We start from the raw sequence: 17,797 nt of genomic DNA, 5'->3' as shown, positions 1-17,797 counted from the left end.
ACAAATTGTCATCTTCCGAAAGACTTATTTACTTATTAGTTGCAGGCAGTCCAGATATCTTCATTCAAAATATAAGTTCTGTGGCTGCATTTTCCCAGCACTAAAACCACACTACATTATTGGCAAGAAAATGCAATTCTCCTTCCAGTTCATGCATGTTTTACTCTAGCAACTGCTATGTGGAAACAGGTCTCAAAGGCATCTCACAGAAAACAACTGACAAAATCAACTCAACTATGGGGTGTGCGTAGATTTTTAAAATATTTAGAGACTGAGCACTCCTTGCTATATCACTGAAGAACTAGGATATTAACTGTGTCCTTTAAACAGAAAAAGACAAATGGAAAGCACCTCCTTCTCTTGCAGAAATGCCTAGCCTTTTAAGGCATGTTTAAAAGAACTTGCTGAAATGTGTTTTCCAAAGACAGCCAGTGTGACTATACAATGTAGAATTTCAATTGCTAGTATCAAAACAAGCTTAGTATTGAAAAAAAACATCTTTGCATAGATTACAATACCACTAGCATACTTTTCATTGACAATAAATTAGTACAAAAAGCATGAGGAAAATAAACTATAGAAAACAGATACAGCAACAAAATAAAAAAGCCTCATCAATCAATTTTTTCCATTTTTCATTAAATCCTTTGAAATATGTGCATTTTTTCTTTCCAGTAACAGAATGCACATCTCCTGTAATGGTCTCTTTCTGAGCCACTACATCAATAGCAACCCAATCTGTAGTAAGGTTAGTGTCCCCATTCCATTACAAGGGACCAGGATATTGAAGTTTTTGTATTTTTCCAGGTAGATTTGTTCACCAAAAAATGAATAACTCTCACCTTCTCATCCATGTTGAGCAAATGTGCAGGGGGGCCATCTGACTGGGAACTGTCTGAGCCACTTGTGCTAATTAAAGGAAAAGGAAACCATTGGTGTGATGCAGGGCAACATAATAATAATAATAATAATAATAATAATAATAATAATAATAATAATAATAATAATAATAATTTATTATTTGTACCCCGCCCATCTGGCTGGGTTTCCCCAGCCACTCTGGGCGGCTTCCACAGAAACCAAAAAACACTAAAATATCATACATTAAAAGCTTCCCTGAATAGGGCCGCCTTAAGATGTTTTCTGAATGTCAGGTAGTTGTCCATCACCTTGACATCCGATGGGAGGGCATTCCAGAGGGCGGGCGCCACCACTGAAAAGGCCCTCTGCCTGGTTCCCTGTAGCTTCGCTTCTCGCAATGAGGGAACCACCAGAAGGCCCTCGGCGCTGGACCTCAGTGTCCGGGCAGAACGATGGGGGTGGAGACGCTCCTTCAGGTATACTGGGCCGAAGCCGTTTATGGCTTTAAAGGTCAACACCAACACTTTGAATTGTGCTCGGAAACGTACTGGGAGCCAATGTAGGTCTTTCAAGACCGGTGTTATGTGGTCTCGGCGGCCGCCCCCAGTCACCAGTCTAGCTGCCGCATTCTGGATTAGTTGTAGTTTCCGAGTCACCTTCAAAGGTAGCCCCACATAGAGCGCATTGCAGTAGTCCAAGCGGGAGATAACTAGAGCATGCACCACTCTGGCCAGACAGTCAGCGGGCAGGTAGGGTCTCAGCCTGCGTACCAGGTGGAGTTGGTAGACAGCTGCCCTGGATACAGAATTGACCTGTGCCTCCATGGACAGCTGTGAGTCCAAAATGACTCCCAGGCTACGCACCTGGTCCTTCAGGGGCACAGTTACCCCATTCAGGACCAGGGAGTCCTCCACACCAGCCCGCCCCCTGTCCCCCAAAAACAGTACTTCTGTCTTGTCAGGATTCAACTTCAATCCATTAGCCGCCATCCATCCTCCAACCGCCTCCAGGCACTCACACAGGACCTTCACCGCCTTCACTGGTTCTGATTTAAAAGAAAGGTAGAGCTGGGTATCATCTGCATATTGATGGACACCCAGTCCAAACCCCCTGATGATCTCTCCCAGCGGCTTCATATAGATGTTAAAAAGCATGGGGGAGAGGACGGAACCCTGAGGCACCCCACAAGTGAGGGCCCAAGGGTCTGAACACTCATCCCCCACCACCACTTTCTGAACACGGCCCAGGAGAAAGGAGCGAAACCACTGTATAACAGTGCCCCCAGCTCCCAACCTCTCTAGACGGTCCAGAAGGATGTTATGGTCGATTGTATCAAAGGCCGCTGAGAGATCCAGCAGAACTAGGAAACAACTCTCACCTTTGTCCCTAGCTCGCCGGAGATCATCAACCAGTGCGACCAAGGCAGTTTCAGTCCCATGATGAGGCCTGAACCCTGATTGGAAGGGATCCAAATGGTCCGCATCCTCCAGGCGTGCCTGGAGTTGTTCAGCAACCACACGCTCAATCACCTTGCCCAAGAATGGAAGATTTGAGACTGGGCGATAGTTGGCCATACTGGCCGGGTCTAAAGATGGTTTTTTAAGAAGCGGTTTAATGACCGCCTCTTTCAGCGGATCTGGGAATGTTCCCTCACAGAGGGAAGCATTCACCACCCCGCAGAGCCCATCGCCCAGCCCTTCCCGGCTAGCTTTTATAAGCCAGGATGGGCAAGGATCAAGGAGACAGGTGGTTGGTTTCACTCGTCCAAGCAGCCTGTCCACATCCTCGGGGGTAACGGATTGAAATTGATTCCATGCAACTTGACCAGACAGGGCTCTAGCACTCTCCCGCCCCAGCCCTGCTCCCACGGTGGTGTCTAGCTCCTTCCGAATATGAGTGATTTTATCTGCAAAAAACTTTGCAAAATCGTTGCAGGAGATCTTGGGGTCTTTACAAGGCCCCGATGGTAAAGGTGGTTCCGTTAAATTGCGGACCACCTGAAAGAGTCTCCTGCTACTATTTTCTGCAGATGCAATAGAGGCGGTGAAGAAAGTCTTCTTCGCCGTCGCTATCGCCACTTGGTAGGCTCGACGTTGAGCTCTAACCTGTGTCCGGTCAGGTTCGGAGTGAGTTTTCTGCCACAGACGCTCTAGCCGTCTCAGCGATTGTTTCATCGCCCTCAGCTCCGAAGAAAACCACGGGGCTGTCCGGGCTCCATGCAATCGGAGAGGGCGCTTCGGAGCCAGACAGTCGATAGCCCTGGTTAACTCCGCATTCCAGCGGGCCACCAGGGAATCAGCTGAAAGGCCATCAACATGGGATAAAGCATCCCCTACCACTCTCTGGAAACCATTTGGATCCATTAAGTGGCGGGGGCGGACCATCCGAATTGATCCCACCTCCCTGCAGAGGGGAAGGGTCGCGGAGAAGTCCAGTTGCACCAGGAAGTGATCTGACCATGGCACTTCTTTGGTTTCATTTTTACTTAGTGTCAGATCACCCACGTCGCTAGAGGTGAATACCAGGTCTAAGGCATGTCCATGACTATGAGTTGGGCCCAACTTATTCAGGGACAGCCCCATGGAGGCCATGCTTTCCACGAAGTCCCGAGCGGCCCCTTGTAAGGTCGTGTCGGCGTGGATGTTAAAGTCCCCTAGGACAACCAAACTAGGTGTCTCCAGGAGAACATCCGCCACGACCTGAAGCAGCTCGGACAGGGAATCCTTGGTGCAGCGGGGAGGTCGGTACACCAAAAGGAATCCTGTACTGCCCCTATTGCCCAACTTCCAGAACATGCACTCAGAAAACTGGGTCTTCCCAGTAGGACGCCTGGTGCAGACTAATGACTTCCTAAAAATCACTGCAACCCCCCCTCCCCGCCCACATGACCTGGGTTGCTGTGCGTAAGAGAAACCTGGTGGGCAAGCGGCAGCAAGGACGGGCCCATCTGTCTCATTCAACCAGGTCTCTGTCACACAAGCCAGGTCAAATCCTCCATCCACAATCAGGTCGTGGATGGCAGTGGTTTTATTCACCATTGACCTGGCATTACACAGCAACACCTTCAGGTTATGTGGGTTTCCCCTGTTGATTCCAGTATCCATCTGGTCAAGGCCAGACCCGGAGGCAGGGATAGTCTTCAAACAACGACTAAACCTGCCTCCTCGGTAATGACATGGTCTGGTCTTAGCGTAACATAAGAAGGACCCCCAGAATCAGGCCAATGGCTCATCTAGTCCAGTATCTTGTTTTCACAGTGGCTGAACAGTGGCTGGGAAACAAGCAAGCAGTATTCAAGCACAAGAGCACTTTTTCCTCCTGTGGTTTCCAGCAACTGCTATTCTGCCTCCTGTGAAATATATGTGAAATAGAGATGATCCAGTTGACATTGTGTACTTAGAATTTGAAAAAGCTTTTCATAAAATCCTAGACCAAGGTTTCCTGGGTAAACTCAGCAGGCATGGAATAAGAGGAGAGATCCTCTTATGAGTCAGTAATTAGTTAAGAAACAGGAAGCAGAGAGTAAGAATCAGTTATCAGTACTGGAACAGATGGTAAGCTAACTGGCCTGTAATATCCCATATCATCTCTGATCCTTTTTAAAACATCTGATCCTTGGGTATGGGGACTGATCTTAGGGACAAATTACATGTTTTTTAAGAAGATTAGCAATTTCACATTTAAGTTCTTTAAGAACTTTTTAGTAGATGCCATTTGGACTGGGTGATATGTCAGGTTTTAATTTGTCAATAAAGCCTGGAACGTCACCTGTTGTCAGCACTATTTCCTTGTCATTTCTCTAAGGTTCGAGTCAGTAAAAGCTTGCAGACTTGAGTTACCTGGATTCAACATCTGATAGAGAGATGTCACTCCAAGTACCATCTATGTTTTGTACATGGCCCAGCTCTGAGAGCTTTCTCTGGATTTTTTGCTTCAGTAGTTCCTTAAGTTCAGATAGGCATTGCTGAAACTAAGAGAAAGGGTAGAAAGCATGGACGAACTGCCGATTAAAAACTTACATAATGCAGTTTTTTTGGTTAGCAAATATCTCATTTGAGCAGAATTGAAGCACTCAGGGTAGAATAGATTTGCCAACCATTTCGAGGTTTTTTTAAACCACTTTCGGGGGGTTTTCTTACAATCAAGCAGTATATAAATTTATGAAATAAATAATAACTACTTGAAGATTTTTGCACATCTCAGATATATGAACAGCCGAGAGGAAACTAGGAGCTTTGCTAAATGCATGTCTCAAATTTGTATCCAACCATGCTTCCATTACAAATCCAAATATCTCTGGCTTTCGATAGACACCTTTTCAAAATGTGAAAGTAAAAAAGGCAGTATCAGAAAAACAAGAAATAGTTAAAGACACTGGCTGGTCCATCATTGTCCGTTGACCCTACTTAGCAGTAACAGGAAACTCTTACCTTAGAACGGTCAGGGTCACAAAAGTCCAATAAGGTGTCACAGACATGGTAGCCCAGAGATTTGAGATCCTCATAGGTAAAATGAGAGTTATTATTATTGCCTGAGAAAGACAAACAGACAAGTAGTTCTTCAATCTTTAGCAAATTACACTCCAGTGCACAACATCCAGCATGGAAAAATTATATGCTGAATGTCTTTTAAAAACTATTAAATACATTGATGATTGAAACAGAGGTTATAACTTAACCTCTTTCTTTTCTTTCTTCCTACCTTTCTATCCATTGTTATGACAAGCCAGAAATTACAGAGAATGATAATGGAAAAATAGATGTGATGGTGATAATGGATCAGCTGAGGGGAAAGGCTCTGGGTGCCTCTGTGTGTATTCTGCATGCATGTGCATGTATGTGTCCTGTGGTTGCAATAATGTGGGGCAGCTACACTCACAGCTGCTATGTGATCCCTGGAAGGCTGGCCAAAAGTGAATGTTGACCCTCGGCCCCCCAAAAGTTAGTCACTCCTTTGCTACATCCCACTACTGTACTGCGGTTTACCACCAGCTTTTCATTGACAGATAATGTCTACTTTGGTCTTGGACAAAAATGTACACTTACCCAGAGTTGTCCCACTGAATGTAGATTCCATAGTATAGCTATTCACTATCCCCATTCGCCACATCACAACCCGCCCTGTTCCTTCTTTGCACTTTTGGACTTGAAACTTACAGCTGTTGAAAGAAAACTAAACATCCAGATTGGTAAAATTAGATTGTATTTTTATAACTAATTTCTTATCTTTCTTTAGAACATAAGACAAGCCCTGGTGGATCAACCAAGGGTCCATCTAACCTGCAGTGGCCAAGCAGACACCTCTTGAAATACTAGAACATCTTCTCTATTTACATTACTATATAGGACCGTTCTTAGCATTTTAAAAATTCCTGTATATTCAACATATATTATTTCCCAGTGAATTCCTAAATTATCATCACCCAAGCCCATTTTATGTATACATTAACTAATTTGGACATCTAATGTTAGTCATTGAACAGACAAACTAACATCAATGGACTTAAGCCCATTGATTTTAGTGAGTCTATTCTGAGTATGACTTAGCTGGATATCACCCAATGTTTTACTAATCTCATATTGGAACCAAATGAAGAGTTTGTTTGAAATTATATTTTAGCTCAAAGCAGGAAAAAACAACCTAGATTCAATATGCATCATCTGCTGTCATATCACTTCAAGTGTGGAATGACTGAATCTAAAAAATATAAGCCAGAATGTTTACTTCGGCTAAGTGATGAAAAATCTGGGCATTATAATGTAAATTGTTAGGAAGATAAAGGTATCTTCCTATCATGAGAAGAGTAGTAGGCCTGATATAACAGCCAGCTTTAAGGTAATTTATAGACACTCTCATTAAAAAAACCAGGAGATAAGGAAATGTGGAGACATGCTTTACTCAGAACTGAGTGAAGAAACTGAAATAGGAAAACACATTGCAACGAAAGGTAATTTCCAACACATAATTCATAATGAACTAAGATCTTCCTATAAACTATACCCCACCTTGTCAGGAATATTCTTGCTTAGCATAAGAGGAAAGATTCGTTCATGGAATAATCGCTCTTGTGCATATTTGTTGTTACAGCCATACATGAATATATTATTCTTCCGGCTGTGTCCATGGAAGTCACAGTACAACAGAACTTCACGATCTTCAAGGACCCTTGCAGAGAAAAGATATAAGCAAAGAAATCAAAACCAATTAAACATATAAATGGCTAGCTGGCTGCACACAAATAACCATACTGTTCTGTTTCTTTCCCACTGATGTGTAAGAATTAAGTAGTTGGAACAAGTTCTAGAAGCATTCCTGAATGAATGAAATCCCTTAAGCTAGGTCTCTATTTCAGTATTTCCCAACCTTTTTTGGGCAAAGGCACACTTGTTTCATGAAAAAAATCTCGAGGCACACCACCATTACAGCCCCGTGACGTCAGCGCGCAGCGTCACGCCGGGAGGGACGCACGAAAGTGTAAGTTTCAATTTTTCCCCTCCCCCTTGCCTTCCTTCTGTGCCAACCGCCAAAAAGCCAAGAATCGCGGCACCGCCGGCGGAGGGGGGGAGGGCGAGCGGAGGCAGCGGCGAGCCCCGTTCCTCCCCATCCGCCCCATTCCGTGCAAGGAGCGCGAACAGGTGTGAGAAGGGGGTCAAACCTGCGGGTCGGCGCCGGGGAACCTCCAAGCTTTGGGGGTGGGGGGGGAGGAGGCAGCAAAGCGAGGCAGGAAGGAGAGCGCGGCTTGGCTGGGTGAGCTTTGGCAGGGGCAGGGAATGAGAGCCGCGAGGCGGGCGCTGCGGACGGAGGCGCTGCCCGCCGAGCTCGCAGACAGCCAGGCAGGCAGACGGCGAGAGCCCCGCGCTGGGCGGCCTCTCCTCGCCGCTGCCGCCCCGCCTCTTGCCGCCCGACTCGCCCGCCTCCCTCCAGGCAACATCTCGCGGCACACCAGGCAACATCTCGCGGCACACTAGTGTGCCGCGGAACAGTGGTTGAAAAACACTGCTCTATTTGATGCTTCATTATTTAAGGTAAATAGGCAACCTGATTCTATGTTCCCAGCTAATGCTGTATTAATGTAGTTGCAATACCATGGAGTTGCAACAACTAAGCAGAAAGCACAGTAACAGCTGTAGGAACAAAAGAAACCACAGCAACACTGGCAGACATTCCCACAGCTTTCTGGGTAACTCTATCACCATTCATCAGTCATAATGTTACCCACCAGTGCTATTCACACATTAGCCATGCATGAAAAGCACCAAACAGCTTATGGTACTGGTACAAATGGCAAAATAACATCATTTCCATTTCCCCACCCATCTTTCCATATGTGAATATTATATCCTCTTGTGCAAACTGTATGTACATACATTCTTTCCTCCTCCAACAGCAGAAAGCTGTGTCCTACACACAGGAGGTACTCAGCCCCATACACAGCTAACTCTCTTTTGGCAAAGGCCAGGCACTGCACTGCAACCATTGCCACTGTTGGCCAAACGCTCATGAGGATCACAGATACACAAGGAAGATCAGCCACTGCATCCACAGAGCTCCCATGGGACCCCCCAAGAGAAAAGGGGTAAATATAATCACAGTTACTTCAGTCTCCCTCTCTCTCCCATGCTGAGGGAGAAGGGACTGAAGCATGAACACTACTGTGCAGGCTTAGAGACCATGTGCTTCAATCTGATGATTGCTCTCCTTAGTTATAATGGAAGTATAGGAATGCTCTGTTGGACTATAGTTGCACACACTACACAAAACTGCCATGGAAATTGTCTATGGACAGATCTCCGTTCATGCACAGCATTCCCCCTCATGTTCACAGTAGCTATCTTTTTATGTTTCCCAGGAAAGACAAGTATTCAATTCAACTATTTCTTTTCCTTCCTGATCTGTATTTGCCAACATTCCCAAATCAAGAGCAACAAACCATGATAAAACAATAAAAACAGATTAAAACACAATTCCAGTGCAGATTCTTAAACCAATGTACATAATCTTTTCAATTTGAAAAATGTATATAGATTACTAAAAATGCACATTTAGTCACAAAGGCTCTATAATGGTTTCCTTTGTGTGGTTCTGAATTTCACCCACTCTGCTCCCAGGTTTTCAGATCCAGTTCATAAAATGGTTTGTCACGCACCTTTTGATCATGGCTCGAGTGTGCCAAATGCAAGGAAAGGATTCCTTCAGTACTGTTCTGTAGTTCCTGTTCAAGTCCCTTCCTGCCAGTGAGCAGCGGTAATTTCCAACAATTACTCCATCTGGGTTTAGCATGGGCACAACCTTGAATATGAAGAGATCCCGAAGGAGTCGAGCATCAGGGGAATCACTTAAGATGAAATCAAGGAAGCCTCTCATCACCCACGAACTGTTTGTTTCCCCAGGATGAACTCTGGCACTTAGTACAATAGCCTTCTTTGCAGCAGCAGCAATGGCACTTTTGGATGGATTGGTAATAGTGAGGAGGTAGACTGTGTTCCCAGCTAGACTGCGGCATAGAGGGCGAAGTTTGCAATACTGAGAACAGAGTGGATTCTTTACTAAAGTCATGAGGTAGTGCTGCAGATCTGTATAGGTGTAAGGATAGAAGTGAGCAAAATAACATGTATCATGGCTATGTGGAAAACGAAATGTCCAGGTGAGGCAATATAGGGTCTGACCATCTTCTGTGTTATATTTATAATATTTAATGTTACTGCCCTCTCTCCTCCAGCCAATACCATGAGACTGGGCATCCTTTTCAGAGTACAGGAGAGGCTTCATCCCTACACTGTAGAGACTCTTGGCTTTCATCAGATTAACAATAGTGAAGCGATAGGTGACATCCTTTCTAGTATTTTGTATTCTGAAATAGTACCATTGCGTGTACTTGCTGGTATAAAGATCTGTCCGCAATGTGAGTTCATATTCATACTTGCCTCTGAAATGCAGTAATCAAGAAAAAATGCATAAGAAGCCATCAGAAACTTTCCAGTCCATGGAGGGAAATGTTACATATCATCAAAATTCTACAGGGTGATTCCAGACTATCACTATTTTCAGGTGGGATTTAATAACATACAAAAAAAATTCAGGTTGCACAATTACAATTGCTTGGGTGGTCTTGAGCAACAAACCCATTTCCTCATGACTGGACGTTTTGTAATAAAGAAAGTGACAGGAAAATACACTGGAAAACATGAGATAACACTTCCTTGATGCAATATTGTTATAACCTCAATCAAAAATTGTATAACAATCAAATCAGGATGAATGCTCAATAAATAGCCAACAGCATCTAGCCTCCCTGCAAACAGATTGGGATAACTGCTCAATAAATAGAGCATCTGAAAGTCCCCTTACTTCACTTAATTGAATTGAATTTAATCAACTGGGTTGGTGTGGTTATAGCTATTGGCCAACAATTCCTTAGGGAAATGAAGTGATGATTGCTTGCTAATAACCCTGAATAGTTGGTTGATAGGAGATACAGAAAGCAAAGAAGCCCTGTTGATCTATGAGAAGAATTCCAAAATGCACATTAGCTTCCTTAGAACCAACAAAATAATGAGGAACTTTTGAGTTCTACAGAAGCTTCATCAGGCTGGATGGAAATTAAGCAAAATGGAAGTGGAGAGAGAGAGAGGAAAAACACTTGGCTTGACGGTTGAAGCACCAATGTCTGCATTCAGATCTAAATTAGACATGAATTTTGGCATATAGTTTTTCCAAAAAAACCTAAATAGCTACTAGTGTTCAAGGGTCAGGTGGGGACTAAGGCATGGATTTAAGCCCAAGCCATTGTGTGTACACATATTAATAATTCCCTTAACTTCATGAGCTGATTGCTTTGACAATGAATTGGGCATTAGCTAATAACCATGAATGGACAAGATTGGAATAAAACCCCATACTTTGAGCTTAAATCGGTTTAGAGTTGGTGTGAAAACTGCTGAACTGAAAGCTCAACAGAAAAATTGCATGCAGTTGGGAAAGTGGCTGCTCTATCAAAACTACAAAGAACTGATAAGCTAAGTGCACTATATATTTTAAATATTATTTCAATGCACTCACACAAGCTCACTGGTGAGGAAATGCTTACCTAATAATTTGATGCTGTTTAGCAAATTCTGTTAATATTAAATATCCTCAGAACACAGCATGCGTAATATGTTACTTATTCAGCTTCAACATTTATTTTATTGATTATTTGGAACATAAGATGCTGTCTTATACTGAGTCACACCATTGGTCCATCTTGTTCAGCAATGTCTTTATTTGCTTGAAGTGGCTCTCTAGAGCAGAGCTTTCCATGTTGGTGCCACACTTTTTAGACATGCATCAATTCATGACACAGTTTTACTAGCAAACCAGAGGTTAAACTAACCCCTTCCCAGCCCCGGGAGGAGTGCAACACACCTACACACAGCAGCCGACACACTAACGTGTCAGGACACACAGTTTGGAAATCTCTCTTCTAGGGTTTCATGTAGACATTTTCATACACACACATTTTCAAAGCACTGGAAACCTCAGCAAACTAGCATTCATACTTTAGTGATGTTGAGCATTAGATAAAATGCCAAATTCACAAAGGACATTTCAGAGGAGACTTTGCTGTAACAGAATTATACAAGAATTGATTGTTGCAACTTAAAGACTAACAGAAATTTTATGTCACAAAAAATCTGTTAGTCTTTAAGGTACCATAAGACTTTTTAGGGAGTATTGAAGGAGATGGTCAAGTTGCCCACATATGTCCACAGAATTGCAATAATTAAAGGTATTTGGAATAATGTAACATAATAAATACAAGCTACCCATAATATCTGCCAACCTAGCAGTTCAAAAGCACGTCAAAGTGCAAGTAGATAAATAGGTACCACTCTGGTGGGAAGGTAAACGGTGTTTCCGTGCGCTGCTCTGGTTTTGGTGTTCCGTTGCGCCAGAAGCGGCTTAATCATGCTGGCCACATGACCCGGAAGCTGTACGCCGGCTCCCCCAGCCAATAAAGTGAGATGAGCGCCGCAACCCCAGAGTCGGACACGACTGGACCTAATGGTCAGGGGTCCCTTTACCTTTACCCATAATATATTCAATAAATTTCTGGTCATAAGATACTCAATATCAAAAACTGTTTGACCTGCTTAGGATTGCATCAGATGGATGAGCAGCACTTGAAGATCTAGGCATGTATGATGGGCACACAAGTACTTAAAGTACTTAAAAAGTACTTAAAAAAAGTCTCAAAAAGTGATATACCAATGCAAGATTATAGAAAAAGCTAAAGAGAACTGTCAGTTGATGACCCAGACCCAGGATGGGGAATCTTTTCAGCCTAAGAGTAGGCAAGTCTAGAGGCAAAAATTGGCAAAACAAAAAATGTGACTCTTACCTTTGTACAATACAGTGGTACCTCGGTTCTCAAACTTAATCCATTCTGGAAGTCCGTTCAACTCCCAAAACAATTCAAAAACTAAGGCGCGGCTTCCAATTGGCTGCAGGAGCTTCCTGCACTCAAGCGGAAGCTGCATAGGAAGTTCAGCTTCCACAAAACATTTGCAAACCGGAACACTTACTTCTGGGTTTGCGGGGTTTGGGAGCCAATTTGTTCCACAACTAAACCATTCGAGAACCAAGGTACCACTGTATGCTACATTCCACCTGTAGAAAAGTTTCTACACCCCCTCCCCATCTCTCTCCAGCCAAGCAAGCAAGACAAATAATCAAAGTCCAAGGACACAGTTCAAACAAAAGCACTTGAGGAGGAAGCAGTGCAGGACCAGTGAGGAGTGGGGCCGAGGAAGAGTGCCAGGGCCAGTTAGAGGTGTGGAGGGCTGTATGTGGCTCCAGGTTTGAGGTTCCACACCCATTATAACCATAATATTAAAAAGTTTTCCCCTCTTTTAGTTCCAGATAGTTCCTCTTACTCACACCCTGACGGCTTTCTGGAGATTCCCACTCTCAAAGCGTGATTCAAACAACAGCGTGGTGTCTTCTGGATCTCTTAAGCTGACTGCAGCTGATTTGATGGGCTCTTTCGACCCTCCAACTCGGGAACCAGTGAAACAGGTACCCTTGGTTGCTGCAGAAGAGGAAGCATGGCTATCACTGACTTAGCATTGCAGTTTTGTCTCAATTAGCAGGTATGTGTGCCAATTCTGCAAAACCAATTACTCAGTCCTGAGCAACCATGAACAAATAGCACTGAAAACTGGCTGCAAATAAAAAGATGACTTCAATTTGGCTTCCATTACTATTTTCTAAGAACAGGGCAAAGAACTAAAGATGCTGTAGTTTCACAGGTGCTTTCCCCCATAATGGCTACCAATGGAGCTGTTAGAAACTTTACAAATTTGAGGCAGCTACTATTTTTAGGATTCAATTCTTCACTATTTATAATAATTTCAGGCTGTTTAAAAAATCAGACTTCCGAGTTTGCATTTTTCATGCCTGCATTCTTGTTTACTGGAACGGACACTATATGCAATGTACTATATCTTTTATTACAGTTTATTGTCAGTGTATATATGCAAATACCTGGATCTATGACATAGACAACAGTTCCACGATCCTCTCCCATTACTTCTGGAGCCATTTCATTTTCTGTTGGCTGATAGAAAGGTTCAGGTTCAGGAGGAACCCACTCTAACAAAATACACAATGACATTTATTTCCATTGTGGCCTTATTTGTACTTTTAGAAGAAAAAAAATAAGACATTAAATAAGAATTTAAGTATTTCCCCTCAATCTCTAGTTGTATGACAAGGAAAACAAATAAGTAGGAAGAATGGAATACAAATAAAATTACTTAATTACTTAAACTGAAAACTATATGTGCTGTAACATGATTTAGAGTAGTGATAGGAAAACTTTGGCCTACAAGCCAAATTAGGTCCAGCAGTGGTCCTAATTTGGTCTGTGTGGTCTGTCACCTGATGCCATGGTAAGTCATGGAATTAACAGATGGGTGGCCCTGCCCACCTATTAAAGTAGCCATGGGAGATGTCAGGATTTGGCCCACTGGCTGGATCAAGTTCTCCAGCCCTGGGACTCTGGAGAAAGGAAAGCACACAACATAAAAGCCAAATCAATGAAGGTTCTAAGAGATCGGACTCTTGGGGCTTATTTTATAAACATTTTCATTAGAGACCATTAGAGATTTGCTGATAATGCCAAGTTATGAGTCACAGCTAACACATAGATTTCCCCCCACAATATTAATTTTATGACCTCATTAACTCATCTTATTAAATAAAAAGTGAGTGACAGTCAATATTAAACTTACACTCCGCCATCTGGTGACAAACACTGAAATGGCAGTGTATTTGGCTTCTCAAATATACTGATACCACTCTTCACACATTATATTATACATATTTTCCTAACATAAGTATTGATTTCTTTGCTATAACAAGGGAATGTGAGAAATGGTCTTAATTAAATCTTACCACCATAATGGTTATTTAATCCACAATACATTTATAACAACAAATTTGGGAATCTCATCTCCATAGAGCCAACTGAAATAATGGTTTATTTGTTTTAGTCTGGAAGAACTATGAAAAGTGATTGAGTATTATATATTCACATTTTTTATAACTGCCCAGGAGAATCTTAAACTTACATTGTTCATTTTGGAGTGGGTTATCTGGATTTGTGCAAATGAAAAAGTATTCAGTCACAGTCCTTGTATAGCCATAAAGCTTTAAAGCAAAACATTATCAACCATGTAAAACATTGATTTCAATCCAAGAAATTACCAATGTGGTGGATATAATCCTTGATCACTTCACATTCTACTGGCCAGAGTGGAGCCAACAGTGAATCATTGGGAACAGAAAAAAGATTCCGAGGTTCTCTCAAGCGCGGAATACCAGGCCCCTCTGGATGGTCAAACATAAGTTGGTTGCTTTTAAGAAGTGCAGCCTCCATCATAAGTGAACCTGAAAAGGGAAAAGAAATAATACAAAAGAAGTTTATTTACAGATACCCAGGAGCCTTGCAGCTATGAGGCCACAATCATACATTTCATTCACAGCAAATCAATCAATATATTTCTCATATCAGGCTTACAGCTTACTTACAGAATGAGTTCTTGTTTGAATTATTTTCTGCTCTACTTTTCTTGTGGAAGTTACCCGGTTTCGACACAGGGCAAGAACTCTTCCAGCTTTCAAGAGGCAAACTGGGGCTCTGAGGAACATTTTCATCTGGGGGGAAAAATTCTACTATTAATGTGAAAAAACTAGCCCAAACTAATATAGGCAAAATCAATTTATTTCTGAGCTTATCGTTATTGTAGTGAGCTACTATACTGGCATAAAAACCCCACTAAATAAAATTTTAAACTAACATTATAGTACTAGGGCTACTTTTTATATGCCAGCAGCATAGCTTGTATGCATAGCTATCAGTGTCATCCAAATAATAAGGAGGGACTATGTCAATCTACAGTGCAATCCTATATATGTCTACTCAGAAATAGGTCTCACTGAATTCACTGAAGCCTTACAGAGATCTAACATAACAGATATTAGGCAGACAAATAAATTAAGATATTGAATACACATATTCTGAAATAAATTCCACTAAAGTCAACAAGTGTTGCTTCAGGCTAGTTAGAACTTGGGTATAAGGGGGAAATTACATTGAGGAGTCTTTTGGCACCTTAAGGACTATTCATTTATTACATTTCTATGCTACACTTCCTCTCAAAGGAGTCCAGGGCAGCGAACAGCAAAACAATTAAAAACATTTAGAAATGTCTGAAAATGTTTTATAACAATCAGTTACAGAGCCTGATAATGGTAGATAAAATAAAACAAACCGATCTGTATGGGACCCAATCCCAGATTGGGATCAGATTCTTACCTTTGAAATAGCCATAGTATTGAAGATGCTGATGTATGAACCTTTCATATGGCTCTTTAAACTGCTAAGGAAGGGAAAATGAGCAATGAACACTATGAGCCTCATTTACCAAAACCACTGCATCCATTGCTATTTATTTACTACATTTACACCCCACCTTTCCTCCAAGGAGTTCGAGGCAGCACACATGGTTCTCACCTCTCCCATTTTATCCTCACAACAACCTGTGAGGTTTAGGCTGAGAAAATGACTGGCCCAAGGTCACTCAGCAAGTTGCATGGCTGAGTTGGGATTCGAACCCTAGTCCGACACTCTCTAACCACTAAGCTACCCTGTAAGTTACAATGCTGAGATAAAGAATAAATTCTCTGAGTGCACAGTATCTCAAAACGAACCAGACACAATCAAAGCGTATCATTCTAATCTCCGCTGAAGAGATCTGAAAGGTTTTCTAGCATCCCATCAATACTTAAAACCAGTTAAGAACTAGGAGGTGACTGACACCATCCAACCCTGTACATTTTTGGACTGACTTTTGTACTGACCTCAGATGCTGGATCTGCCGGACACATGTCATTCAGCACACCAGCACAACTATCTGATGATGCCTCCTGCAGAGAAGCAGAGAAAAAGCGTTAATAATAATAATAAAAAGAAAGCCTATATGAAGTAGCCTCGTCTTCCACTTGGCAAGAGCAACAAAGGCTGATTATTCTGCCAGTCTCCACCCATGAGATTCCCCGCGAAGTCGGTGTGGCGTTATGTGTGTGAGAGAAAGAGTTAATTGTGACAAAGGGACGGGGATATTATGGATAAATAATAAATACGGAAGAAGAGGCTTCAAAGCAGGCTTTTAAAAAGGTGACCTGCGCTTCCTCTGACTCAGGCTAAAAGAAAGATATTCTACCTCAAGCGCCTGGCAACCCTTTCCACCGACCCATACGAAGCTGAAAGGCTTCTATGGCGACACAGCTTTGGTCACTCACAACAAAACGCCCGCAGACGCACACGGGACCGGCGCGCGCGCCTGCTTTTCATAACCGTCGACGGGAGGCCGCTCGCTCGCTCGCTCGCGGGCTGAGCCAATAACATTCGCCCAATCTCGGGACGGGGGGCAGGGAGTGGCAGGACTTGCTGCCTACCAGATATGTGACTCTCGCGCCCGCCCCCTGCCCGCCCCTCAGTGCTCTCAGGAGCGCTCCCCCCGCCCCGGCCGCCTTCTTCCCCTCTTCAGTCTTAGCTACCACTACACAGAGGGGGGGGGGGAGGCAGGGTAACCTAGCTACCAGCCACGCCAGAACCAGACAGGTTGGGGGTGGGACTAGCCGTTCATTGGTCCGTCAGTGCGGAGTGGCAGCGGTACAAGCCATTGCTTGAACTAGGACAGCTTCTCGCCTGGTGGGGTTTGGGGCTTTTTCGTGCAGCTGGGGAGGGACCTCTTGCTTCTGTCCGATCATTGTCGTTTCACAGTTTTATGTCTCAGTCCGGGGTCGGCTGGGGCCATTTTGGGGGGTGGGGGGCATCTGTTTGTCTCTAGAGACAATGGAGCAGGTGTGTCAACTTGAATACCTGAGACTTCCGGATACAGAGCAGTATATTAATTTATAATAATAATAACAAATAATATATGGGGGGATAGTTAAGCCCCGCTCCACATAATCAATCACAATAGCACACACACACCATTTGAATGGCAATGCCCATCAACTTTTTTTGGGGGGGGGGAAGCTGGCCCCCTCAAATATTTTACTGGGGGGCCTGAAGGGACCTCAGCCCCTAGGAGTTGACTCCAATGCAATGGAGTGCATTGCTGGGGGTACCGTTGGAGAATCATAGCATTAGCAGCATCGAAGGGACTCCCCCGGGGGGGGGGGGGAGCAAGCCTGGGCAGTGTGTATGGAGGTCCTGGTCTGCCCAGACGACAAGACTTCGTTGCTGTAGTCCAATGGAAAGTAGAGCAATATTTTTGGCACCTGCTTGGCTGCAAGAGTTGGAAGGTGTACAAGGCACCATTCTACTGCCTTGGAGACTCCACTCCGGATAGAAACACTAGAATTGCAGATTTGGAAGGGACCT

At 43.4% G+C, this 17,797-nt stretch overlaps 1 protein-coding gene across 10 annotated transcripts in view; it reads right to left on the bottom strand.

Annotated features, from left to right (window-relative positions):
- The window catches only part of AGBL2 (AGBL carboxypeptidase 2), a 33,275-nt gene extending 16,253 nt beyond the window's left edge, over positions 1–17,022 (bottom strand). For 6 of the 10 annotated variants that reach the window (XM_083469245.1, XM_083469249.1, XM_083469251.1 and 3 more), the window contains exons 1-13: positions 16,629–17,022; positions 16,267–16,332; positions 15,722–15,785; positions 14,935–15,060; positions 14,611–14,793; positions 13,387–13,494; positions 12,781–12,931; positions 9,008–9,787; positions 6,867–7,026; positions 5,907–6,033; positions 5,292–5,392; positions 4,701–4,831; positions 843–909 (exon numbers count right to left, since the gene is read on the bottom strand). In XM_083469245.1, coding sequence (XP_083325371.1) covers positions 843–909; positions 4,701–4,831; positions 5,292–5,392; positions 5,907–6,033; positions 6,867–7,026; positions 9,008–9,787; positions 12,781–12,931; positions 13,387–13,494; positions 14,611–14,793; positions 14,935–15,060; positions 15,722–15,785; positions 16,267–16,293 — 2,025 coding nt within the window. In that variant the 5' untranslated portion in view covers positions 16,294–16,332; positions 16,629–17,022. The remainder of the gene's footprint in view (positions 1–842; positions 910–4,700; positions 4,832–5,291; positions 5,393–5,906; positions 6,034–6,866; positions 7,027–9,007; positions 9,788–12,780; positions 12,932–13,386; positions 13,495–14,610; positions 14,794–14,934; positions 15,061–15,721; positions 15,786–16,266; positions 16,333–16,628) is intronic. The other 4 variants (XM_083469248.1, XM_083469247.1, XM_083469250.1 and 1 more) reach the window with 4 other exon arrangements.
- Between the last annotated feature and the right edge of the window lie 775 nt (positions 17,023–17,797).

This window comes from Podarcis liolepis, assembly GCF_965112155.1.
Source record: "Podarcis liolepis genome assembly, chromosome: 1".
Lineage (NCBI taxonomy): Eukaryota > Metazoa > Chordata > Lepidosauria > Squamata > Lacertidae > Podarcis > Podarcis liolepis.
Note: the sequence above shows the minus strand (reverse complement) of the source record. Positions and strands in the feature narration are given on the sequence as shown.